The sequence below is a fragment of the Lutzomyia longipalpis genome, chromosome 2 (genome assembly GCF_024334085.1).
Source record: "Lutzomyia longipalpis isolate SR_M1_2022 chromosome 2, ASM2433408v1".
Classification (NCBI taxonomy): Eukaryota; Metazoa; Arthropoda; class Insecta; order Diptera; family Psychodidae; genus Lutzomyia; species Lutzomyia longipalpis.
The window spans coordinates 36471885-36498787 of record NC_074708.1 but is presented as its reverse complement, the minus strand read 5'-3'; the positions used below and the strand labels follow the sequence as shown (position 1 = coordinate 36498787).

Genomic DNA, 26903 nt, shown 5'->3' with positions numbered 1-26903 from the left:
TTGTTTTATTTTCTATGCATAAAAGGGATTCTTTTGTTTCCGGAAAATTCCGGAAGATGATTTTCTTATGATTTCTTTGTAAAATTACTAAAATTCAGAGAAAAAATATTGTTTGAAAGAATTTGAAAATATGGAAAATATAGTTTCGGAAAATCAGGAGAATAAGAACTTTGAAAGGTTTAGAGAAGCGTCCACTAAATGTGCAGAGCTTTAACTCCTTTTGTTTTGGAGAAATGTTGTTAATTGTTATTTTTCAGCTCCTTAGCCCGGAAATTTCGCTTAGGCTGGAAAATTCATCAGAAATTGCGTGAAAATTTGTGAAAAATAAAGCTGATTCACGAAGAATCAGCTCACAACCAAGGAATCTTGAGAGAATCATCCCCACATATCTTGAATCAGGAATCACAGAATTACCCCTTTGCTGTCATTTTGTTTTTCATTCCCAAAGGAAAATCGTGAGTTATTTAAAAATCTTTTTATTCCATTTTATTGTCTCTTACGAACCCGGAAAATGCATTAATTTTCTTCTAAAGTCTTCTATGCATTGATTAAAACATAAATCTTTGTCTTTGTTTGTTTATATTCCAAGGAATTCTAGGTTTTTCCAAACTCTTCCTTGATTTCCCCAATTTTCGTTTTTTTCTCATTTTTTCCTCAGAAATCCTGAATTTTCTTTCTAAAAAATTGTTTTTGTAGTTCTTTTGGGCACTTTTCCTTAAAAATTTGTAGTCAGTCTCGTGATTTTAAGGCATTTTCCGGGGTTTGGGTAACCTCTAATCTTGGTTATGTAACTGGGCGTTTGACAGCTCCGGGATTTTTCATTCTCTTTATCTTTCTCACTGCAGAAAAGTCACGAAATGCTGTCGAGACACCTCCTGAACGTTGCCCGGGATGCCGCCATGAGGCAGATGGTGCGTCAGGCAAGCAATGGGAATAACATTGCGACGAAGATTGGCAAGAGGGAGGTGGTTGGGTACGGCTGGAGCGGTGAACCCGTCTACTATGACCGCGTGGACTATCCCTTCCCGGCTATCAGGTGGCAGGAGCCCACTCCGCAGATCCAGGCGCTCCGCGAGAAGGAGAAGGGTGACTGGAAGAAGTTGAGTATTGATGAGAAGAAAGCCCTCTACAGGGCATCCTTCTGCCAGACCTTTGCCGAATTCAAGCATCCCACGGGCGAGTGGAAGGGCTGCCTCGGCTGGACGCTTGTCTTCACATCCATGGCCATCCTCTTCTCGCTCTGGATGAACCTCTTCGGTGAGTTTTCATTGATTTTCTTTGTTTTCTTGTAAACTCTTTTGGGAAGGAGTTTTGCAAAATGTTCACTGAGAGAAAAAAATTTCTCTTAAGATTTAATTTATTGTTATTTTGATTAAAAAATAAAAATAGGATGAATGAAAAGGGATTTGTAGGACATAAAAATTTAAAAAATAATTGATTTTTTTGGGACTTCTATAAAAATCAATTTGTGATTTATCAGGGATGCTAAAAGAGCCAATAATCTAACCTAATCTTTCTTCTTCCGGAACCTCGAAAAACTGTTAAAATCGACTCAAAGCTCAGATAAACAATTCAAATATTTATCTAAATCAGCATTATTGTTTTAATTGAAATAAAAGATAGCTTATTTACTAACTAAATAAATTTTAAATTTCTTTTAAAATAATTTAGAAAACAACTTTGAATAATTTTTTTCTCTCAGAGTGTCTGATTTAATAGCTTCAAAGACAAGAAAAGCTCAAAATTAAATTGATTTTGTTTTTGTGTGGGGATTTTCACTGAAAGAAAACTTTTTTTTAAGATTATTGATTTATTTTATTTTGATTAAAAAAATTAATAAAAATTAGAAGAATAAAAAGGAATTTGTAGGACATAAAAATTTAAATAATAATTGATTTTTTGGGACTTCTACAGCACTATGAAAATTCAATCTAATCTAATTTTTCCCTTTCCGGAAACTCGTTAAAGTCCCAAAAATCAACTCAAAAATCACAAAAAGATTTAAAATTTTTGTTTTAATTGAAATAAAAGAGAGTTAATGCTTTTATTTTTCTCTCAGTGTCTGCTTAAAACGCTTCAAAGAGAAGAAAAGCTCAAAATTAAATTGATTTTGTTTTTGTGTGGGGATTTTCACTGAAAGAAAACTTTTTTTTTTAAGATTATTGATTTATTTTATTTTGATTAAAAAAATTAATAAAAATTAGAAGAATAAAAAGGAATTTGTAGGACATAAAAATTTAAATAATAATTGATTTTTTGGGACTTCTACAGCACTATGAAAATTCAATCTAATCTAATTTTTCCCTTTCCGGAACCTTGTTAAAGTCCCAAAAATCAACTCAAAAATCACAAAAAGATTTAAAATTTTTGTTTTAATTGAAATAAAAGAGAGTTAATGCTTTTATTTTTCTCTCAGTGTCTGCTTAAGATGCTTTAAAGAGAAGAAAAGCTCAAAATTAAATTGATTTTCTTTTCTCTTCAGTCTACGACGAACTTCCAGCTAGTTTCAGCGAGGAGAACAAGAAGGCACAGCTGAAGAGGATGCTGGACCTGGAAGTGAATCCCATCCACGGGTTGGCCTCCAAGTGGGACTACGAGAACAAGAGATGGAAGTAAGCGCGTTAAATTTAGTCATGAAGACACCTCCGTCACACCATCAATATTTAATGCGATCCTACTGCGGTAGGTCCTCTCCGGAGGGGCTACTGCTGCTCCGCTCTGTAGTCGTTTGTGCAGAATTAATGTGAAAATAAAAAATTAAAAAAATGTGAAGAACTTGAAGGAGAAAGTCAATCATAACGCGTCCAGTTATAAGAGTTGGTATACCACAACGCGGATGGGTCAGTCTATGCGTTGTAATTTAATTTGTGAGTAGTATTAGAGTAGGCAAAGTCAATTTTTTGTAAAATTTAGCAATTTGACACATTAAAATGCTTATATCTTAAGTTCTATTAGACCTACAGAAATTTCTTAACTAGTTCTGGAAAGGTATTGAAATAAGCTATAATCTGACATATATTTCGAAACATTTCAAGGTCACCTCCAGAACACAAAATGGCGGATTTTTGTTGAACAAAAACAGTTTTTTGCACTTTTCGTCCTGAAGGAATGGTCCTAGAGGTTTCTGATGTTCTAGAAAGTTGTAGAGTTTTGCAAAACCTTTAATTTGATACCAAATTGAGCAAAATCGGACAATCCGTTCAAGAGATATGGCTCTTAGAACTTTTCAAATTTAAGAATTTTTCAAATGGCTATATCTTCTAAACGGCGACATAGATTTTCTTCATTTTTGGACTGATGAAAGATATTAAGTCAGGCTACAACATATCAAAATTTAAAAGATTTGCCTAATGGAGATTCGGAGATATTGCCCCTTAAAGTTAGGCAATTTTTGTTTTTGTTTTTAGCGCCTCTTGCGGATGTTTTTGAAACTTGAAATGTTCTAAACAGTTGTAGGGCTTCTCAATACCTTTCATTTGATACCAAGATGGTTAAAATCGGTCAAGCCGTTCTCGAGATATATCGAAAAAACACTTTTTGCTTTAGGCCGCCATATTTGCTAAACCGCTTGACCGATTTTGAAGTATGAATTGTTGATGAAAACGTCTCACTGAGCTCTACAACATACTAAAATTTCAGACCTCTAGCTATAAAGGAAGTTGTTGACGGTATTTCAAAATGGCGGACGGCGGCCATCTTGGATTTCGAAAATGCGAAAAAATGAAATTTTACACCCACATTTCTATAGAAAACTTCAAACCGGAAGTCTCTATCTGTTACCGTTCTCAAGCTATAAGGCAAAGTTTAGAGTCCCGGACGGCAGGCCGGCAGGCCGGCCGGATCAAAAATTTTCCACCACCATTTTCGTAACGTGGGATGTCTAAAACGTGCTCATACAAAGTTTGAGCCCGATCTGAGGTGGTCGGTTTTTCCGACGATTACAATACTTGGTATGCCACGATTGTGGTATACCAACTAATAAAATATTAGACATAAAAAAAAAAGAAGATTTTCTTCACCTTTTCAATCAATTTATTTCCATCGAATATTTTCTAGATTTCTCTTCTTTTTATTTTTTTTCTTTCGAAAATTGTGCTCCGATTTTTGAGATTTTTTATTCAGCTTCCTTGCAATGTTTATTCTTTTTCTTTTATTTTTTTCACAAAACTTGCGTTTATTAATAATTTTTTTTGGATTGAAAAGAGCTTTAGTTTTTTGTCGCAAATAACACGTTTCGCGCAACATAAAGAACTTTTTTCTCTCTAAAATTCTTTTTAATAAATATTTAATGGAAGGTTTGAGCTAAATTGATTTTCTTGGGGGGTAATAACTCTCAATAAAGATAAATTTTCTCACAAATTCTCTTCTTGTGGTTGTAATATGCAGAAACAAGTTAACAAGGAACGACGCCCACAAGTTTTTTTCCTCAATTTAATGGAAATTCTATTTACAATGATTTCTCTTTTTCTAATTCTTCATTTTTCTCTTTATTATAAATCTTTTTTTTATTTTCAACTCAATTCGTAACTTTTTTTCTTTATAAGATAAATCATTTAATTTTTTTATTTTATTCTTTGTTCCTTTAATCACTGGAGGAGCTCTGTGTCCTTTTTTCATACAGTTCTAATTTAAAATAATTTTTATTTTCCCACTATTTTGGAACAGTTTTCTTGTGTTTTTTTTCTACGTAGAGGAAGAAGGCAATATTACCATAATTTTTTATTTATTTTCTTACTATTACTCGTGAATATTTTTTAATGTTTTTCTCAAATTACGACATTTAAATCTTTTTTTTTTTTTTAATTCTAATTCAATATTTTCTTCATCATAATTCTCTTTTAAAATCCTCACAGAGTGGGAAACATTTTCACGTTCCTCTTTTTTCGTTTTCTTTGTGTTGTGTGTCTATTTTGGACCCTTATTATATTTAATTTTTATAGTATATATATTTCTACAATTTTTCTTTTTCCTCTATATAATGAATTTTTTAAAACAATATTATCTACTTTTTTTTTAGTTTTATTCTACATTTTCTTTTTGTTAAGAAATACTTAGAAAGTCTTTTCACTTTTATTTTCTTTTTTAATATTTCTCTCATTTTTCCCATGATGAAATGGATGTTTTTTTTAAAGGAATAATTTTTATCCTTTTTATTAACAACATAGAGGGGTGATTGAAGTGTAATAGAGATGGGATTTCTAACTTTTTTTTTATTTCATATAATTTTTTTAAACTAATTTTTTAAGGTCTTATTAAAAAAATGAATTTAATTACTATTAAATGAATTTTAATTAATTTAAAAATAATTCTACCGGATTTAAACATTTCCAAATAAGAAAGATTTAAAATTAATTAGACGGAAAACACCTCTCCAACTTTTCCCAACTTTTACTGACTACAAAATTCAGTTAATAAATAGTGAAGGAAAATTCTCTAAGTTTTCCCGAAGAAACTTGTTGCATTTTTAATCATCACTAAATTTAATTACTTTGCACACAAACGAACAAACATAAAATTTTCTCATCTTCAAATTTAATTAATTAAATTTCTTTTTCCGCGTAGAGTTAGTTTACAAATTTCTTTTTAATTGATTAAATTAGTTTTGTTTATTTGTCGTTTATTAATTAAATAAAAGTTCTTTTTAGGAGAAAATTCTCATGAGCAGAATGATTGTCGAGAAGTTGAATGAAAAAAAAAACATTAATTTGAGCAAACTTTCACAACCTTTTGAATGGAACAAATAATAAGAATAGTCGAGAATAAGAATATTCTTTTCGAAGGAATTTTGCATAGAAACTCCACTAGTTTGACACAGGATAGAGCTTAATTCTGTACGTAAGAAGATAATAGAAGAAGTGGTTGAGGGAAAAGCTAAAAAATATGCTATTTTGAGCTTTTTCCGAAGCCTTGTCACACTTTAATAGCTCTAACTCTGGCTCTAGACTCCCCTATTTCTTTTTATTGAATAAAATTTCTTAATAAATTCTGAAAATTCCATTTACAGATTTAAATAAAATATATATTCTTATTTCAAGAATGGAAATATTCTCGCCTCAAACATAGAGCTTGATTACACTTCAATCACCCTACGCTGTATTTTTCCTCACAAACTCCTCATTTACATTTTTCTTCTTCATTCAAAAACAGGTAGATATTAATGTAAAAGAATGCGTGGTGAAGGAAAATTGTGAAGAATTTTTTTAGGCCGAAATAACATTCATTTTCTTGGAAAAAAATCTTCCATTGTGATTTATCATTTTTTTCCTTTTCAATGCTGAATTTTCTATTTAAATGGAAATTCTATTTTTAACTGTTTCTTCTTCCTTCTCATACGTACCCTCTCACCTCTTTCTTTCATTTCTTTTTTTTCTAATCAAATTGGCAGTTTATTCTATTGACTTTCTCGTCATTCTAATTCTGGCAAGAAAAAATGTATCTCTCTACCTACAAATTCTTTGCAATAGAAATTAAAAATAAAAAATCTACGAAGAAATTTTTCCTCTCTGCTATAGTAGCTCTAGCTAGATTCATTCTCACAGGTGTGCCTACGTGCTAAGAAAATTGCTTTGAAAAGTTGCTTGCCTGTGTGGAAGAGGGAGGAAAAAAGGGGGGGGGAGATAAGTTTATGTGTTTATGTGGGGGATGGGGGTGGAAAACACAATTCCGATATGTGAATTATTAATTGGATGCGGGATGTGCTCAGAGCGTTTTTGCTTTTTTCCTTCCTCCATAGTATTGCCCAAAATGTTTCTCTTTTAGTTTATTTATTTTTTGATTTTTAGCGATTCCTTCCTCTCTAAATTTTATTTACACATTTAGATCTTTTTTTTCTTCTTCTTTCTGCTAGTTGGTTGTTGCCCTTCCCACACCGCCAGAAGAGGGTGGTGGTGGTGAGTGTGGGAAAATTGAAGATATTTATCTAACATCTCTCTTTCAGTGTCATGCTTTCGAAGCTCTTCTGGGCATTTTTTTGTGCTCTCTCTTCATTCATTCTTTGATACAAAGCTTTTTTTCTTCTTCTTCTATATACTCTGTGTGGGCTTCTCATTTTTTTTTTTGGTTTTTGTTGTTGTTGCCTTTTAACGGATCCTGTCTATTTTTGTGAACATATTTGGGGTTTCCAGGGGGGAGGTTATCTGGAGGAATTTCTTGTGTTTAATTCATTTTTTTTTAATTATTAAAATTGATCTTCTTTGCAAATTAATTATTTAAGGTTAAAACTAATGTTGACTCAAATTTACCTTATTGTGACGCAAAAGAAGACTAATTTAGACACAATTTTTAACTAATGAAGACCTAGCTTTTACCTTATGGTGACTCAATTTTAACTTATCTCTACAACAAAATAAGGTAAAGGATGAGTCAAAAATTTAGTCGCGATAAGGGAATTGAGTCAACATTAGTCTTTTTCTGAGTCACGATTAGATGGAGCCAATTATTTAAGACTTTCAGTAAGAGCTTTTGGTACTTTATTCGATTAATTAAAAAAACAAAAAAAAGAATTCGATAGTTTCTTTAAAATCAATTTTTTGTTGAAAGCTCTCGAATTTTATTAAAAGTTTTTATCAAGTGCTCAAATGTTGAAGAAAAATCAAAAGAATTTATCAATCATTTCTTTAAAATAAAAAGAATCTAAAAAAAACTTTTCAATTTATTTAAATTAATTCAAATTCACCTTTTAACCAATCCACCCGTAAATTAAAAAAAAAATACATAACTTTCCACCAGATAACCTCCCCCTGCGTGTCCCTCAAACAAATTGCATATTTTGTGGCTCTTTTCCGGAGAGCTTTTTTCAGCTGTTTTTTTTATCCCTGATGGCTGCGGGTGCGAATTGTTGTACAACATCAAATATTTGGCACTTTTAGCATCACTTAAATTTTTTTTAAAAACATTTTTTCGTCTTTTTTTTTTGTTCAACATACAAATCACCTCTCGTAGCTGCGGCCCCCCTTTGGCCAAAATGCCTGCGCTGAATATGCTGCAATGTACATTATTGCTAAAGAGATGGCTCTCTAGGAAAATCTAGCTAGAAAATCTACGATAAAATCTGCATTTTAGCTAAATTCAAGAAATTTTCTTAGGGATGCAGCATTTTGGCAAAGGGGAGGAGGCGCAGGGAGAGTGGTTGAAGATTAAGAAGTTCTCTACTCTGATTGTTGCTTAATCCGATGAACCACCATTGCCGAGTCCAGACTTCATTTCGATGGGAATCTGCGTACATTTATTATTTTGCAGCGAAAGAAAGAAAAATTAAATAAGTTTAAGGGGTGAACTTTGGGGTTTATTATTTAGTTTGAAAGTGTGATAGCATACCGCAAAAGCAAATAACACACATAATGTCAGAGTTTTTGCATAGAGTTAGAGAGAGAAGAAGAAGGGATGAAAGTCACATGCAGGGTAGACACAAAATTTTATGCTCACAAAAGAATCGCATCTCATTAACTTTGCTGTTTTTTTTTTTTTGTTTGAAGGGGGTGCGTTGTGTAGTGTGTGGTTGTTTCAACAATTTTTTAGAAGGGTTCAATGAAGAGGATGCTGTCATTTACTTGTTTCTTAAAGCAATCTTCGAAGAAGAGCGTCATGGAGCGGTACAGGTGCCGCTTAACACCTGACAGGTTGTGACCCTCATCGGGGTAGATTTGTTGCTTAAATAGAGCTCCCTTCGCAGCGAGCGCCTTTGCCAGGATCATACTTTGCTGAAAATGAACATTATCATCCGCTGTCCCATGAACCTGATCCATCCCCCATGTCGTATTAGCAGGAAAGAAAGAAAAAAATCATTCAAATTAGTTGAGATTTAACTTACGTCTTCCTTCTCCATGGAGCTTTTATGCTCTATTTAAAAAAGTCTTGCACTGATGCTTCACCATGTAAGGGTTAACCAATGAAAATGCTTTGACTGAATTTATCAGCCAATCAGCGCTCTTCTGTCAATCGTTAGTAAAAAAAAAAGCTGTCAGCCGTTAAGAAACGTTCGGGATTTTGAAAAACAATAGAAGAATCATCAAACATTAGAAAAACTGTTAAAAAATGATAAAAGAAACGTCAAAACGTTAGAAAAAAAGTTGAACGTTAGGAATGAATTGGTGAGAAATTAAGCTTTTAAAAGACAGGTCAAACATAAGGAAAGAAACGTCAAGCTTGACAATCGCACCAATATTGTCAACTGCTTTTGAATTTGAATATTTTAGCCTTATTTTTCATGAATTATGACTCATTTTCTTTATTTTTAGTGTCCATTAAATTAAAAAAAAAATACCTAAAATCACCCCCTAAATTAAATTTCTGATTACGTCCCTGTTACAGGGTGAAGCTTGTAGGTGTAAGATTAATTTGAAATGCATAACTGTTGAACAATAAATTGCATTACCATCATAAAGTGCTTGTCTCGCAGCATATCAGCTACTTTTGTGAGATCTGCCTCTTCGTAGCCCTTGTAGTTGTCCGTTACATTTGGTAGTCCCATGTATCTCTCCGTGTACGCGGAATCTGTATGTTGAGGAAATAAAAATTCAAATAATAAATAAAATAAAATAAATATTTTGGCGCTACGTCCCATATAGGAACAGGGCCGGCCACCCTATATGATGTTGTTGTTCTCCTTGCGGAGAAGTAGTGGGCGGCCTTGCTAGATACTACCACGTGTGGGCCATTTTACGGATAGGAGTGTATCAATCTCCTGATCCAACCGGTCAACGTGATCTAATTGCACGTTGGCGGATGGGGCGCGTTGCCGGGTTCTGTATTCGAACCGGCGACCTTTGGATGCGCAATCAAGCGCTCTATCCACTGCACCCCCTTTATGGTTGGTACCTTTTCAACGTGCACTCTCATTAATTATGGAAGCATTTCCCGCCCATTTTTGTCACAATACTGCACCCCCATCCCTTTTGCTCTGTAGGGGGGAAAATGTGGAGGCTTGGCTCTTTGTATCCTTTCCCACACTGAATATTTCATCATATACTACACTACACAGTTAGCCAGTTCTCGAGGAAATTTCCCTCATTTCGCATGACTTTTCATTGTTCATCCCGCGCGCGGAGATTTACGGTTGGACATCACAATGATGTTAATAATTTCGTGTATGAAAGCTGCTTTTAGCATCTTCCATCTCTTCCTTTCGTACCCCAAAAAATTATAACGCCCCCACAGGCACCCTCCGTGTCCTACCCGTGCTTACCGTGTGACCTATTCACACTGGATGAAGGAGAGATGGTTTTTTCAAGGGGCACAAAGTGCAACAGGTCAATAAATCACACAGAGGAAAAATCTGTGATTTCCACGTTTTTCCTTTAATTTTATTAATCAAGGAAAACGAATGGATTTTTGGTTGGTTTTTTTTTGTTCTAAAGACCAGCCTTCTAAAGACCAGTTGGAAGTCTTAAGGTAGTTTGAACTGCTTATAATCTTTGATTTACATTTTTTATTAAATCAAAGTTAAAAACTAGAAGTTAAGCCGTTAGTTAAACTATTAATGAAACTACTATGCTTAACCGAAGGAACCTAACAGAAATATTCACGTACAAATATAATTTCAGGCCTAATTAATATTCCTATTAATTAAAAATAAATCCTAATAAATAAATTGTAAACAAATAAAATTTTATTTGGCTGCTATTTAAAGTATTTAATAAATTCTGGTCCTTCATTGCTTCTTTAGTATTCAATTGAATTAATTAATTCAGTAGGTAAAATTAGCAAAAAGAAATCCCAAAACTTTTACTGAAAAATCCTCCTAAAAAATCTAAAGAGAAAATAAATCAAAGACTCACCGTAGAGCTTCCAGCTCGTGACAGGAGAGACACTGATGCCACACTGGAAGAGAGATTGGGAATTTGCCAGCGCCAGGGTGGCTGTGAAGCCACCAAAACTCCACCCGTAGACCCCAACACGGCGCTTATCGACAAAATGCAAATTATCCCGAAGATATTCGGTGACTTCGAGCTGATCAGACACCTCCACTGTCCCCAGGCGTCTGTAGACCTCATGGAGGAGCTGATAGCCCTGCCCACTGGAGCCACGACCATCAATTTGTGTCACAATGTAGTCCTTCGAGCCAGCCAGGTAGGTATTCCAGTCAATGCGCCACTTTTCCGTCACCAATTGCGTCCCAGGAGCTGAGTACACGTGCAAAATCATTGGGTAGCGTGTGATCTCATCCTCCCGCAGGCCAGGTGGTAGGAAGAGGCGCACCTGGGCGTAGTAGCCACCGGAAATCATCACAGGGAAGGATTTTATCTGTGGCATGGCAATCTTGGCGACTTTCTCGCGCAATCTCGTATTGTTCTGTATGGCCAGGACAAGCTGGAGTGGCTTTTCCCGATTCTCATGCACAATACGATAAATCCCGCTCGTAGGGACTTCCGGACCCAGGCAATCAATCTGTACGAAGGGTGTTGCACTTGGTGGTGCAAAATGAGCTGTATGGTACTGACAGGGTAGAGGACCTCGTGGGGGAGCATCTGTGGGTGATCAAAGCTCGTTAATTTGCCGTTAAAAATCAAAATTAAAATTGAATCCTTTTGTACCTTTCTTCTTCTTCCTCTGCCTTTTGGGTGGGACTGTTGGTGGAGCTGGTGTTACCACCTCATCCTCCCAATCATCCTCCCAGCTCGTCACTAATCTCGGTGGGGACTTTGTGGTTGTGCCCACGCGACTAACACTGGGGCACGTGAGGCACCGCGGCGGTCGCAGAGGAACCCCAAACTTGGGTGGACTCGACGATACCCGGTAGAGATGTTGCTGCCCCGGAAGGTACTCCGGTGTACCCAGGTAGTAGCTACAATGTAGGTGCGAGTAATTAAATGCAATTTAGGCGCTTCAATTTCAGCGAAGGGACAATTTTCCATCATAGCGCGCGTGGGTGGTGCAAAAGGCAATTTACCGCTCAATTTGGTATCCCACCGTAAGAATCACGTGGGTGGTAATTTTGAGGGGGTGCTCTCAATGCATTTTTTTTCGGCGGGAAAGTTAATTGAAAAATAATTGAATAAATGGCTGTGATTTGTGGGAAATGTCCGGGAAATGTTAATGGGTGAGCTGTTGACGCTATATTGATTATATTTTCTCTGTTAATTTTGAGGTCTTTTAGCACACAAAAACATTATTAAAATTAATAAAAAAAATAATAATTTATGAGATTGAAAATAAATCTTCTTTGCTTTTCCGGTCGTCGTCAGGGGTAGAAAATTTTGTCCAAAAAGAAAGACGTACTTCCCAAAGCTTTCAACCCCTGTCCGGGCCTTCCTCAGTGGCTGGAAGTGGGTGAATTTCTTTATTTTATACAACATTGTTTTGAATGCATTTTGTTAAATATAGAAATTCACCCCCTTCCAGCCACTGAGGAAGACCCGGATAAGGGTTGAAAGCTTTGGGAAGTACGCCTTTCTTTTTGGACGAAATTTTCTACCCCTGGCGACGACCGGAAAAGCAAAGAAAATTGTCTTACGCCAGGTTCAACACAAAATTAAAAATAAAATTTATAAAAGTCCTTTCAGGTTTTTTTTTACATTCTCCTCTAAATTCTCTTTGAAAAAATTAAATATCAAGACTTAACATAAAATAAATTATTATAGCTAAGTATTGCCTTTATCATCACCCGCTTAAACAAAATTATTCCAAGTCTCTCTCTCTCTCAAATAAGAATTTATAGGATGGAAAAACTTTTTTCATTACATTAAAGAAGAAAAAAATAGAAACTTTCCCTGGATTTTGTGAATAAAAAATCGCACACGCGATAAAATGCGGCAAATTTACTAAATGACCCACTTTTATTCGTGAGATATCCCTTCCCAAGCACGGTAGGGGGTGTGGGTGGATGTGAATCCTTTTTTCCTATTCCCAAACACCCATAATTCATACCCCTAAATACTCATTTCATAATCTTATTTCCCTTCGTCGTGCCGCCATTCGCATTAGCCAGACATTAAGTTTCCTGTTCCCTTCTGCAAAAAGTCCTTGGAAAAGTTGGGGGCGGGAAAATGTGGTGTGCACGGGTGGTGGGTTAACGTTATGATGTTGGGTGGAAGTTAAGGGTGTGGGGGAGAGCGGACATGAATCTCCATTGAGGGAATTATTGCGCAAAATGAGATTTAGGTGCCATTTGGTGCGAGAAACAAACAGGAAGATCGAAGGACATTCCGTGCGCTGATGGGACAATAAAACCTGGGAAAATCTCCACCATCAGGAGCCAAATCCTTTGAGGAATATTTTCAGGCAAAACCAACTCAATCACCAACCATTTCCTCCTGAATTTCCCCCCTCCGTTCACCGAGAAGTGGCTTAAATTCCCATTTTGGAGAATATATATGCGGCAAAAGGATTCAGGATTAGGAGGGAAATTGCATACATATATTGGCAATTTCATTTCATTAACTTCCTCCACTTTTTCCCAAAAGTTTCTTCATTGCAATTTCTCAGCCAGATACCTTCTCTAAAATTTAATGCAAGCAATTTTCTTATACTCTGCACTTTGCTTAAATGGTAAATATACGTACATGTGCGGAGAACTTTTTATCTAACCCACGTATACCCAATTCCCAAGGACTACAAGGAGATAATTCTCTCGCTCTTTGGCTGCAAAAGTTTGTGCAGATAAAAGCTCGCTCCTCCACCCTACCCTGTCCTGGAACTAAATTCCCAAACCGCAAAATTCGTCCCACTCTTACTACACCAAATTGTAATCCAAAAATGCGACACTGCAGATGAGAGTTTATTATAACCCACCACGTGCTCTATGCGGTGTACAAAATTCGTGATAAAAGGCGTGGGGGGAGGTGATAATAAAATCTCATGAAAATTTTCCACCCACATAAATCACGATAACTCATCACAAGCGCAAAAGGGGTTGGTTTTGTTGCAAAAAATAAAAGTAAATTCAGAGCTACAGAGAACATTCCAAAAGGAATAACTTTGCAACTTTCCCGAGACTCAATTAACAATTTAACCCTTTCTTCTCTCGGCCTCTCTTTAAAAATATATGGATGATTTGTATATAAAATATACGCAAGTTCAGAGAGAGAAGGGAAAATTCCCTTTTTGCTTGACTTTTGACCACGAGAGAACTAAAAGAGAAAATTCCCTCTGGCAAATTTTCCTTCCCCACCCCCATTCAGAGAGTTATTTTTCACGGCGGCAAGGGGAAGGAAAAAGCCCAAGACAAACCACCCTCGTTTAGGGAAGTTTTCCATAAAGCTCAGGAAAATATAGTTAGAGTGCAGAGAAGTGGCAGAGATAAAAATTTCAATCAACTCCCATACCTCGGAAGTTTCGTTGCTGCTTTTTTTTGTCGTCGCACCGGAAGGGAAAATTTTTTGGGGTGGATTTTGGGAGCTTAAATCGGTGCTTATTCGTGCATAAAAGTAGTGGAAAATTTTATAGTGATTGCCCTAGTTTGTCCATAAAATTACTCCCATAAAGCTCTTTTAAAATGATAGCATAATTTTATCAAAAGTTGTAGATTTAGCGGGAGAAAAATGCCTCAAACTCTTCAAACTCAAATAGAGTTTCAGGGTGACTTTTGGTTGATTTTTTTTAAGGAAATGGGAAGTAGAATTTAAAGGCTTTAAGGGGAAGATAAAGGTATACTCACATAAAGTTATTAACTTGATCCCAATAGACGATTTTCGTGACCTCGTAGCGTCCATGCGTGAGTGGGAGGATCTGCTTTTTGGGGATGTGAATGTGCACCAAGTGCCTGAAGTGTCCTGCACCACCATCCCGTAGAGGTGAGACAGCAATGTAGGAGCTCCCATTGGCGGAGAAGAAGGGCACAGAGTACTCATCGACCCAGCCACGATTGTCCCCACTGATGCGATGTGTCTGAAAAGCAACACAGAGTCAATTGATTTTGCATTGAATTGGTGCCAGATTAGCACCGGAGTCATTGCGTGTTCTCACCTCCTGACACTCCCACATTGGGCTCTTGCACAGACTAACCACAGAGAGATTCTGCGGTCGATTGAGCCACACAACGCTGACTTCAGTCTGTGATATCCATGCGGCACTCGTGAAGTATCGATCCCTGTAGGTTCAAATGAGGACGCATATTGAGTCATGATGAGACACAACCAGCAGTCAATCTACTTCAGTCAGTTCCTTCGCATCACCCCTTCACCACCCAATGGATGCCCTTCCTCCATATATTTTTCAATTTTCCAACAATCCGCTGGAATTCAGCTCACGGGGACACACAGCCACGAAACTTTAATCAACAACACTCCATATGCGCAACACCCCAAAAGGTAAATCTACTCTGCATCCCCCATCCCCTCGTGCCAGAGGATATGAGAGACTATATACCGGAAGTGGGGCAATCGCACCGGAAATTGTGGGGATTGTCGGTGAATGGCGGAGTGAAAAAACACATTGATTCCAACAGTGCATAATATTTAATTTAGCAAAATGTCCCGAGAGAAGTTGATTCAATAATTCACACCGAGTATTTTCCATATCGTGCTCTCTGTTTTTGTAGGTATATAAAACTTTAAATGCTGGTGTTTATTTCAAGTATATAGCCGCAATAATATTGTAGCATTATACTGGGTACGTGAACAATCTGCTTGAAGAGAGAGAGCTTTCGGGGGAAATGTTTTTTTTTGTTTTTGGAGGATATAAGAGGAAAGAAATTGGATTTTTGGGAGGTATGATTTTGCAACTTTTGCAGAAAATATTGATCTTTAATTTCTCTTCGTTTTATTTGGCAATTTGAACTTAAGTCTTGTTGTCAATTTTTATTTCTTTTAAAGAAAATATTAAGGAAAAAAATTATTAATTCATTTATTAAATAAATTCTCTCCAAAACAGAAGCTCCGCTCTTCTTAAACAGACTGTATTTTATGTAGTCCCATATTAAATTCCCTTTCACTTTATACTTTATATCCACCATAATAATTTTTATACTCCCTTTCTGTGCATTACAACAATGCATTTCCACTGATAATTCTCTTTTAGTTTTATCATGTGGAAAGCACACCGTGCTGCAGCCACCCACACCCCACCCAAACTTCCTTTTCCGCCCGCCCAAGCTCCAAAAATTTGCCTGGGAATTATCAAAAAATAAAATTTATGACCTTTTCTCCACCCCAGTTTTGTATTTTCGGTGTTTTTTAATAAAATATACGATCCTGGCTATTTGTTCTATTTCCCCCCAAATGTGCTTAAAGAAAAGCATCTCATGTGGAAAATACTCCGTGAATGTGCAAGTTTTCACACCCAAATTCTATGTTGAAAATTGGCTCATATATAGCTGGGATGTAGGGAATAGAGACCGAAGTCGATGGACTTTTCGTCGACGACGACTTGATGCAAAGTTTGCATCGACTTCGACGACTAAGTCGAGTTAGTCAGTCGAGCATAAATCGACGACGACTCAACGACTTAGTCGACTTATAGACGAAAATTACACAAAATTTTTTATACAGAGCATAAAGTTTATAATTAAATATTTTAGCTGTGTTTCTTTCAGACACAGCTTTTGTGTACCGAGCAAAATCGAAAGTCGTCAGATCGGGCTCAAACTTGGGATGAGCACGAATTAGGGTCCCCACATTCCAAAAAACGTATGCGCCAAAAATGTTTTTTTCCGGCCGTCCGTCCGTCCGTCCGGCCGGCCGGCCGGAACCTAACGCTAAATTGCAAGAGAACGGTGATAGATAGAGACTTGCGGTAAACGGCAAAGTTTAAATATCGACCGGAAGACATCCGATTATGAGGTCAAATCCACCCCCCCACCCCCCCCGTTCGCCATTTTGAATAACCTCAAAATTTTGTTTTCGCTATATCTCAGCCGCTATTATAGCTAGCTAGAGAGCTGAAATTTTGATATGTTGTAGGGGCCATCAGTTTCATTTTAAACATTATTTTTGTGTTCTAAAGTAGTAGTCTAAAGTAGTAAAGTAGTAGTTATTAATGGGTGGAAAGAGTATATCCCATGCGACGTTAACCAATACCTGACTGTATATACTTCATTGAGTGTATCAAGAGGTCTATTGAGCTCATTTCTCGGCAAGAATTTTCTTATTTTGCGAAAAATTCAATACTTTTGAGGCAGTATTAAGAATTTTCAATTAATTTAAATGTTTAATTTGTTTTTTTTATCACATTTTTTTTGGAATGTTCAGGAGCTTTTTTTGGATTCTATTTTTTTTACCCTATGAGAATGGCATAATGAAGCTCTGAAAGCTCTAGAGATAGGTTTTTCTTAAATTTGCACAAAACTCCGAAGAGAGTTACAATGAAGCTCATAAGGAAGCTTTTAATAAAAAATATATTTCTGAAAGAATGAGTATGATCATAATATTTATTTAATATGCTTTTAGCCAAATTAAGGAGTACCAAATTTTGTATGGGAAGAGTTATTCGATGAAACAATCAAATTTCGCATAATTAAAAAAAAAAGAATAAAAATAATAAGATTCTGGATTTTGTCGGCAGACAAAATCCTGGTTATATTAAGATATTCTGGATTTTGTCGGCAGACAAAATCCAGGTTATATTAAGATATTCTGGATTTTGTCGGCAGACAAAATCCAGGTTATATTAAGATATTCTGGATTTTGTCGGCAGACAAAATCCAGGTTATATTAAGATATTCTGGATTTTGTCGGCAGACAAAATCCTGGTTATAATAAGATATTCTGGATTTTGTCGGCAGACAAAATCCTGGTTATAATAAGATATTCTGGATTTTGTCGGCAGACAAAATCCTGGTTATAATAAGATATTCTGGATTTTGTCGGCAGACAAAATCCTGGTTATAATAAGATATTCTGGATTTTGTCGGCAGACAAAATCCTGGTTATAATAAGATATTCTGGATTTTGTCGGCAGACAAAATCTAGGTTATATTAAGATATTCTGGATTTTGTCGGCAGACAAAATCCTGGTTATAATAAGATATTCTGGATTTTGTCGGCAGACAAAATCCTGGTTATAATAAGATATTCTGGATTTTGTCGGCAGACAAAATCCTGGTTATAATAAAATATTCTGGATTTTGTCGGCAGACAAAATCCTGGTTATAATAAGATATTCTGGATTTTGTCGGCAGACAAAATCCTGGTTATAATAAGATATTCTGGATTTTGTCGGCAGACAAAATCCTGGTTATAATAAGATATTCTGGATTTTGTCGGCAGACAAAATCCTGGTTATAATAAGATATTCTGGATTTTGTCGGCAGACAAAATCCTGGTTATAATAAGATATTCTGGATTTTGTCGGCAGACAAAATCCTGGTTATAATAAAATATTCTGGATTTGGCGGCAGACAAAATCCTGGTTATAATAAGATATTCTGGATTTTGTCGGCAGACAAAATCCTGGTTATATTAAGATATTCTGGATTTTGTCGGCAGACAAAATCCTGGTTATATTAAGATGTTCTGGATTTTGTCGGCAGACAAAATCCTGGTTATAATAAGATATTCTGGATTTTGTCGGCAGACAAAATCCTGGTTATATTAAGATATTCTGGATTTTGTCGGCAGACAAAATCCAGGTTATATTAGGATATTCTGGATTTTGTCGGCAGACAAAATCCAGGTTATATTAAGATGTTCTGGATTTTGTCGGCAGACAAAATCCTGGTTATAATAAGATATTCTGGATTTTGTCGGCAGACAAAATCCTGGTTATATCAAGATATTCTGGATTTTGTCGGCAGACAAAATCCTGGTTATAATAAGATATTCTGGATTTTGTCGGCAGACAAAATCCTGGTTATAATAAGATATTCTGGATTTTGTCGGCAGACAAAATCCTGGTTATAATAAAATATTCTGGATTTTGTCGGCAGACAAAATCCTGGTTATATCAGGATATTTTTATAAAACCTGGATATAACCAGGATTTTGTCGGCAGACAGTCGCAGACAGACCTGGATTTTGTCGGCAGACTGTCTACCGACAAAATCCTGGTATATCAGGATATTTTTATAAAACCTGTTGGCGGATTCAGCACGCGTCAAGCTTTGTCGGTACTCTATATCGGTAGTACCGATATAGGGTATTTGTGCATTTAAAAGTCTATGTCGGTATTTTCATACCGACATAGCGTGACGCGTCACGCTATGTCGGGATTTTATGTCGGTACCAAAGGGAAGATTGGGGTTGAGTTAGAAAGGCTTAGTGTGTCAGAAAAACTCTTGAATTTATTTCAATGCAAAAGTTTAAAAAAAAAGCATTTTTATGAAGAAATAAAGGATGTGCTGAATTACTGATTAAACATGATTTCCTTGACATGATTTACTGCAATTAGGAAACGACTAAATTTATCATAAATTCAGGAAAATCTTAATATTTTAGGGCAGCCATTTTTGACCCTAAAAAGATTTAAAAATTCAAATAAACTATCAAGTTTCTCATTTGAAAACTCCAAAAAAAACTCCAAATCCTACAAATGAATAATTTCCTTTCTCATTTAAATTGTTCTTTAAACACTTGGAGGACTAAACTGGCATTTGCTACCAATTCGACTTTTTAAACCGTCATAGAAAAAAATCTATCCAATTTATATTGATTTACTGTAAGTTTGTCAAAAGAAAATAAAAATAAACGTTTTTTTTTTATAATCGAAAATTAGGCTCAAAGTTTGAGCTTAGAAATTTGGGTCCTCCAGGTGTTAAACAACCCATGTTGACTAACTCCATCCCCATTCACCCCTACTGTATAATGAAAACAACCCAGCAATATAATAAGCAATAAAATGACGGTGAATATTGTTGAAATTCTTGGCCACAACTGAACATTAGCTGCAAATGGCGTTAAAAATGTCTTACAAATTTCATGGAGAAATTCCATTTAAGGAGAAATTAATTCTCCATGAAATAATAATATGAGGGCAATTGTGAATTAGTTGTGGTGAAATTCTTGGCACGATACTCTCCTCTTCCTCCAGAATCTCCTTAAATTTTATAGTCTTGTGTTTTGGAGTTTATTTTATTATTGGAAGAAGGAATTTTATATTTCTCAATGATGCTGGAAAAGTGCTTAAAAATGATTTTTTTTTATTACAAATAAACTTTTCCTCGTGGCATTAAAAGTGCCTTTAAATGATTTTCTTAAACGAGATATTTTCACGGGAAAACTACAAGTCAAACTTTTATGCCATTTGAAGAATGTTATTCGTTGGAAAAAAGAATGAAATTCTTATTGCTTGTCTAGCTCTTTTTTTTCTGCTTTCTCTTGCTCGAGTATCGCCTCACTGCAGCCATTGCACATTCCTTGAAAATTCCCCAAAGAGGAAGTATTTTCTGTGTGTGGAAACCTCATCCTGCGGGGAGCTTTTGGAGAGCTTTCTCTTAAATGTGAAGTGAATGTCCATTCTCGGGGGGAATAAATGTGGGAGAAAATATCCTCAAAGGTTCATTAGGGAGCTTAAGAAGGAAGAATTTCTTCTACAGGGTGGTTTTCAGTTGAAAATTTATCTTAATTAGCATTTTCAAGGGGTTATGGTCAAAAGTTTCCTCCCCAAAAGCACCAAAAAGTCTTTGTTCTCTCCCCCAAAAGCTGGGGGGGGGGGGGTGTGGACCAATTTGGGTTCAACAAAATTGATTGGGTGGTGCGGGTGAAAGAAGATAGTAAAGTATAGAGCTTTTCCAACAAACTATCGACGAAACTCTCGAAAAGGCGGAAATTTTCACAAGGGGGGTGATAGAGCTTTCATGAACATTGACACATTGCTGATTAATTGATTGCAGCAAAATTCCCCATCTTGCCCCACCAAAAAAGTTAGCCAAACTTTCTTCTATACGGAAAATTGTGAAACTAATTTTAAACTAAAAGAATTTAATTCTATTTTTGTGTTGATTTTTTTCTCAACTTTACAATTAATTTGAAGTTAAAACAAAGAGCAAAAAACGGATGGAATTTGCAGCATTCGATAAATTATATTGCTTATGCTATCATTGACCTAAATAATTCGAAGCATCCCAATGTTAACCAACCCTCCAAAACTGAAACTATGTGTGTGGGACTCAAAACATTTCCCAATCCCATCTATAAATTATTATCTTTAGAACAATTGTAGTCATGTTTTTGACTTCACAGGGTGGGAGAATTTATATAAACCGTCATAAACACACACAGGTATGTATGTAGCTCTCAAAACGCGGCCAAAAGTACTTTTTGCTGAATTTGCAATAAATTTTCATGGCAAAAATGCGGAAAAACAAACACAATTCACGACCAGACAGACCATTCAATTCCTCTTTCTTTTTTTTCCTTTCCCATTCAAGCATAAAAATCTATTGATTCCAATAGAAATGTTTTTAATAAATAAAAACTCTTCAAGCTTCTGCAATAGAACAATTTTATCACTCATAATATCTAATAAAATTTTCTCTTAATTAACTTTAATTTTTAATTATAAAAAGTAGGTTTATTGGATTAAAAAATAGGTTTGGAATGCAAATAAAATAAATTGAGAATATGTGGAATCAAGAGAGGAGAATTTAATTGACAAAAAAACTCAATCCAATTACAAATATTGCAAATGAAAAACAAATTGAGAAATGCAATTTAATCAATTTTTTTTAGCTTTAACGAATTTTGGGATTTTTTTTCATCAGTGCAAAAAGATAGAGAAATTGTAGAGAAAGATAATTTCCTTTATCCTTCAACTTGTTAAAGAAAAATTTAAGGTGGAAGTTTCATGGGAAATCTTTGACTTTGCAGCTTTCTCGCAAGTTATTTTACAATTTTTTTTTATTAAGGAAAATAATTTTCAGAGGTTTTTCAAAGTTCTTATTTGACCTACTGAACCTTAAAATCTTTTTTAGAGAAGATAAATATTTTCAAAGAAATTCTTTATTAACTCTTTAAGGACAATTTAGTTATACAGTGACTCCAGCTTAAAAGATTCTATATTCTTGAATTTCTAATAATATATTAACTTTTGTTAAAAAGCTTTAATGCACTTACTTTATGTTTAAGATATTAAAAGCATCTTGAAAATTTCCTTCATTCTTTAATATTTTATTCTAAACGCAAAAGGGTTAAATATTCATCAAATGACCTGAACGTAAATGAGTTGAAACCCCCTTCTTGTCTTTAACCCCTCAAGAAAAACCAATCGAAAAATTAATACCCTTTCAATATTAAAAAAGGACCTCTTAATCACGCACCCCGTGAGCCCCACTTCCAACTTTAAAGGAAACATATTAAAAAATTAATTTTAATAAGTTTTTCTTCTTTACTCACTCATTGGCCAGAACGATGGGTGGTGTTAGTGCCCGGATTCGGATGTTCTTTGGGTTAGCCAGGTCCGCAATGTTGAGCGTAACGGTGGGATTTATGGTACCTGGCTTTGGGTATCTGATCGATCGGACTTCCGGGTAGAGATTCTCGCTGCCCAGCGAATTCGTGACGCCGTACCAGGAGAAATGCTGCTCACTGACGAGAGTATCATTGAATGTGGCATAGAGCATGAGGTGCCCATCGTTGGACAGTGCAATCGAGGCACTTGTCCCCAGCACCTCCTCCTCATACAGCCAATCCGCCACACCGTTGTGTATCACACCCGGCACCCCAGTCTTCGTGACACGGTACGACTGCGGTGAACGTGGGCTGGTGCGGAAGTAGATGTCGTACTTGTACACCATCACAATGCTATTGCTGTTGGGGGTGAATTGCGCGTGCAGCAGGTATGGCCACTGTGGGTCATCCGGATGCGGGGACAATTGGAATGTTTCACTCGTGGAAATGTCGAAGACGCTGTACTGTGCAAGGAAGCTGTGTCGGAAGAGCTTTTGCACATTGTGCGCCAGAAGGAGGTACTTCCGGTCCCGTGATACGGAAAACTTAACAGGACTCAGTGCTTTCTATTAAGAACATTTCAAAAAAGGGGGAGTTTCTGTTAAGTTTTTTATTTCCTTTACGATAGGACGGAATTAGAATGAAAGACGGAGTTGAATGGAAGAAAGATTTGTTCTAACGGCAAAAGATTTTAATCTTAATTTTAATTTTATTTGATTTTTGATTAAAAAAAATACTATGAAAGTCTTATTAGAGAAAAATATTATCTAGAGTTTTTAATTAAAATCTAATCGATAAATTAATCGGGCTATTAATCAATTTAATTCGATTTTTTAAATGGAAAAAAATTCATAAAGCATTATGACCTCTTCAAACTCAACGATTGAATTTAAATTCCTTCTAAAAATAAGTCTGAATAAATTTATTTATTAATTTTCTTTTTTTTTCCTTTTAAAAGCTTTCTGAGCTTTTTATTTTATTTCATTGCCAAGTTTTATTGCAGCTTTTTCATTTTTTTTTTAGTATACTTATGAATAAACATTAAAAGCAATTTGTGTTAGGCAATACGCCAAGAGAATAAATAAAAATGTTTATCGAAAAATCATCTTGTTTATCTTTGTTAATAAATCATTGTGTTTGTATATCAAGGCTGCAATACGTTTCCTCTTCCGCCCATATATAAAATCCATAAAATAAATAAACCCATTGAGACTATAAAAGGGGGTTGTTTACACTACTTGTTTGAAAATAGTGTTGAATTTGTTAATTATCGTCTGTTACTATTATATAATATCAAAGAGAACCTATATAAAGAGATTTTATGTCTTTTTGGGTCCTTCATTTATATTATAATTAATGGAAAAGGTAGGTAACTATAATAATTAAAATATTAATATTTTCATTCATGTTTTGTTGTAAAAATTTTCTCATTTCAATGGAAAATTCCAAGAGAATAGAAAATCCTCTCAAGCTTTACAAATTAAGAAACAATTTGCCATCAACATTATTAACAAATTATCAAATTATTTTGTGAGCTTATACGCACAAAATTTTGCAAAAGCTCTTTCTCATGCTTTCTCATTTGGAAATTTATACTTCAAAGCTGAGCTAAGCATGGCTTAAGGAAAGCTCTAATTTTGGAAGTAATCCTATTTTATTCTCGATCTTTCTTCGATTTAAATTAAATTAAAAAATGGGAAAATTACATTTTCAAAAATATGCAAAATAAACTTACAAATGTTGTGTTGGACATGAGTGTCTTGGTTGAGAGATTAGCCACATTGAGCAAACTTATTTCGCCCCATTGATTCTCATAGAGGAACTCATCGGGACCCACCCAGTCCCCATTAACCTTCAGCGCATTGTACTCCCCATTGACGATGTCCTGCAATTTTATGCGCTCCCCTTTGACGCGTGGACCCTCATCGGGTGGTGTGAGAAGGACCTGAAAGTGTTAAAGGGGCATACGGAAGTCATTTTGACCGCATCATCAGGGTCATGTCCTGCCCTTCCCTTTTTGGGAGGGTTGAGGTGCCCCACAAACTTACCACAGAGGTGACAATTAGCGCCAGGACGATTATAATCACAAGGAGAGCAATGAGAATTCCACGCCAGTTTCGTTGATTCTGGTTTGCCGACACGAGCTATGCATGCAGCCCAAACCCCCACGAAGGAGGTGAGAAAAGCTCATTAATACTGAATCACACGTTCTCATTGTTTGCTGACTTTTCGGGACGGGATGTGTGGGATCGGAGAGGAAAGGACCATGAGGCTTGGGGCTTTGGGTATACTGAATTAAATTTTCTAAGATAAACTCTGTGCACAAAATGCTACATGAATTTTGAAGAAATGCTCGAGATAAGAAAATATTTACATGAGAGACCAAAAATTGCAATGAAAAGTGATTTTCTCGCACATATGGGTAGATAAATTATGGAGTAATGCACATAGAGATGTAGGGGACATTTCGTATGGTTATCCCAATTGAATGTCCACTTCAACTGGATATACATTTTTTTATTCATAATGTCTGGCAATGAACCAAAAACGATCATTATTTGGGGGTGAGCAAAATGTTGAAAATTGAGGGTGTGAAAGTGGCAAAATTGGCACAAAATTCATTGTTTTTTGGGAGCTTTGTTAGTGCCTAAATGGACTAATTTAGGAAGAAGTAAAATTTTATTAGAAAAGTTGTTTTTTTTTAATATTCAGAAAATGAGTTAATCCAGCAAATCGGAAAATTTTCTTTATTGATTTTGAGCGCTTGAAAATAGCATTAAAAATTTTTATTTTAACAAAAATCGAATAAATTCGGTTAAAGGAAGATTTTCAGAATATCTAACGCGAAATTTCAAGAACTTTGGATGAGAATTGGATTTTATAGATAATTTTTCATGTTAGAACTTACGAAACTTTCAAAATGATCCTTAGCATATCTTGATTAAAAATTAGAGTAATAAAATATTTAATTGGATAATAATAAAAAGAAAATAAAAAATATTATTTCTTCATCATCTTTGCAGTGAAATAAATAATTAATTCTCATAATTTCATTGTCTTCCAGTTTATAGAAAAAAAATCCCTAATTAATTCCTCCATTATTCCAATCTCAAACACTTTCAAAAAAATAAACAAATTAAATTAAATCCAACAGAATACAAAACAAGAAATAAATAGAAATTCTGGCCACAAAACTTTGCCACGTTTGGGGTATATTTTTTTAAAACCACATGATGGCTCCACTCAACATTGTGCACAATAAATCGCCCAAATTGCTCACCCCCACTCGTGGCAAAAGCTCCAAGTTGCATTTGGAAGCTTTTGAATGGGTGGGAAAATCGGGAAGGGGGTTTGGTGTCTCTCCTGAGATGTCCTCTGTGAACATTTGCACCAAATTGAATTGTTTTTTTCCTCACTATCTGTACAGAAAATGTTCCAAAATGAAACATCTGCCCCATGAGGGCACAAAAGGATGTTTAAAGTTTCAACTTTTTTCCCCACTAAAATACTCTCAAATCTACTTGTGATAGACAAAAAAGTCGAGAGAAGAATTTCTTTTTATGTTAAAAATGATAAGCCATGCAAGTAGAATATTTGCTATATATAAATGTTATGAGGGAGAACAGGGGGGATGTTTTTTCAACAGTCCAAATTGAGAAGATGATGTACATATATAAATTTTTCTTATGTACAAAAGATTCGGAAAAACATCGTCTACGAGGTTTTTTTTTAAACATTCCAATAAATTCTCTTGCGCGTTGATGGAGGAAGTTGTTTTATTGTAATTTCTCTCGCACTGTCTCCATTTTCAGTCGTCACGGACATTGCGGTGTCAGCGGAAAAATGAAGAGAATCAACAGAAACATTTATTTTCCAATTCAGGTTTATCTTAAGATTACAGCAGTGTGGAATGTTCTCACTCAGGGGTTTCTTATTTCATGTGATTGAGCATGAATTTGATGGCATTTTGCCCTTGGTTGGCTGAATATAATTTTGTTGTGCTGTCTTTGTAGCATTATTTTCATGAATAATTGTGAATAGACTCCTTTATTAGGCGGAACATTTGCTAAATTAAATTCTTTTGCAATTAAATCTTTTCCTAAATCAAAGAAAAAATTCTTCTTAAGAAAAATCTAAAAAGAATCGATTTAAGCTTGGATTTAGCCCCTCTAGAGTACCCTTAACTTTGAAGGAAATAGAGATAATTTAAATGTAAATAGATAAAGTCTTCACTTCAAACTGAAAATTAGCTTTTCATGATGGAATTTTGCACCCAAAAAGACTCGAAAGTTTAGCTACATTGTGTATGATGAATAATTTAGGATTCTCACTTTAGCTTAATAGCTTTCAAAAGCTCCTTGCGGCAGTGTTTAAAGTCACATGCCGAGAGGCGGCTGCCTAAAGTCTTTTGGGTTATTAATTGCCTCCCAGTGTGGTGAAAGTATCATTGGGGAAAGTGTTTTAAATGCATGAGAGGCACCCTCTCAAAATGATGCCTTTGCGACAGGCACCCCCACAATCGATCGCATCAATAAATAAATCTTCACAGACAATTTAAGGGGGTGATTGGATTGGTGCAGGAGCTTTTTAAAAAAAAATAGACGGGTTATCAATGGATTTTTAAGCCATTTGAGTGGAAAATTTTCT

The 26903-nt window shown here is 35.3% G+C and overlaps 2 protein-coding genes across 5 annotated transcripts in view; one reads left to right on the top strand and one right to left on the bottom strand.

Moving 5' to 3' along the window:
- Positions 1 to 360: 360 nt before the first annotated feature.
- On the top strand, positions 361 to 2788 carry LOC129790585 (cytochrome c oxidase subunit 4 isoform 1, mitochondrial). Its single transcript, XM_055828150.1, has 3 exons — positions 361 to 455; positions 846 to 1257; positions 2483 to 2788. The coding sequence occupies exons 2-3, from the start codon at positions 858 to 860 to the stop codon at positions 2614 to 2616; spliced, it is 534 nt and encodes a 177-aa protein (XP_055684125.1). The 5' UTR covers positions 361 to 455; positions 846 to 857; the 3' UTR covers positions 2617 to 2788.
- Positions 2789 to 4018: 1230 nt separating this feature from the next.
- LOC129790534 (inactive dipeptidyl peptidase 10) overlaps positions 4019 to 26903 on the bottom strand; it is a 35681-nt gene continuing 12796 nt past the window's right edge. For 2 of the 4 annotated variants that reach the window (XM_055828081.1, XM_055828083.1), the window contains 10 exons: positions 24305 to 24400; positions 23992 to 24201; positions 22203 to 22822; positions 14902 to 15025; positions 14594 to 14823; positions 11532 to 11782; positions 10776 to 11465; positions 9374 to 9492; positions 8550 to 8735; positions 4019 to 8214 (listed from right to left, as the gene is read on the bottom strand). In XM_055828081.1, coding sequence (XP_055684056.1) covers positions 8164 to 8214; positions 8550 to 8735; positions 9374 to 9492; positions 10776 to 11465; positions 11532 to 11782; positions 14594 to 14823; positions 14902 to 15025; positions 22203 to 22822; positions 23992 to 24201; positions 24305 to 24400 — 2577 coding nt within the window. In that variant the 3' untranslated portion in view covers positions 4019 to 8163. The remainder of the gene's footprint in view (positions 8215 to 8549; positions 8736 to 9373; positions 9493 to 10775; positions 11466 to 11531; positions 11783 to 14593; positions 14824 to 14901; positions 15026 to 22202; positions 22823 to 23991; positions 24202 to 24304; positions 24401 to 26903) is intronic. The other 2 variants (XM_055828082.1, XM_055828084.1) reach the window with 1 other exon arrangement.

Bases quoted from the DNA above. Each gene is read 5' to 3' on its own strand.
- LOC129790585 (XM_055828150.1), top strand. From the start codon at position 858: ATGCTGTCGAGACACCTCCTGAACGTTGCCCGGGATGCCGCCATGAGG. The intron at 1,258-2,482 runs GTGAGTTTTCAT...TTTTCTCTTCAG, and splicing joins GCTCTGGATGAACCTCTTCG to TCTACGACGAACTTCCAGCT.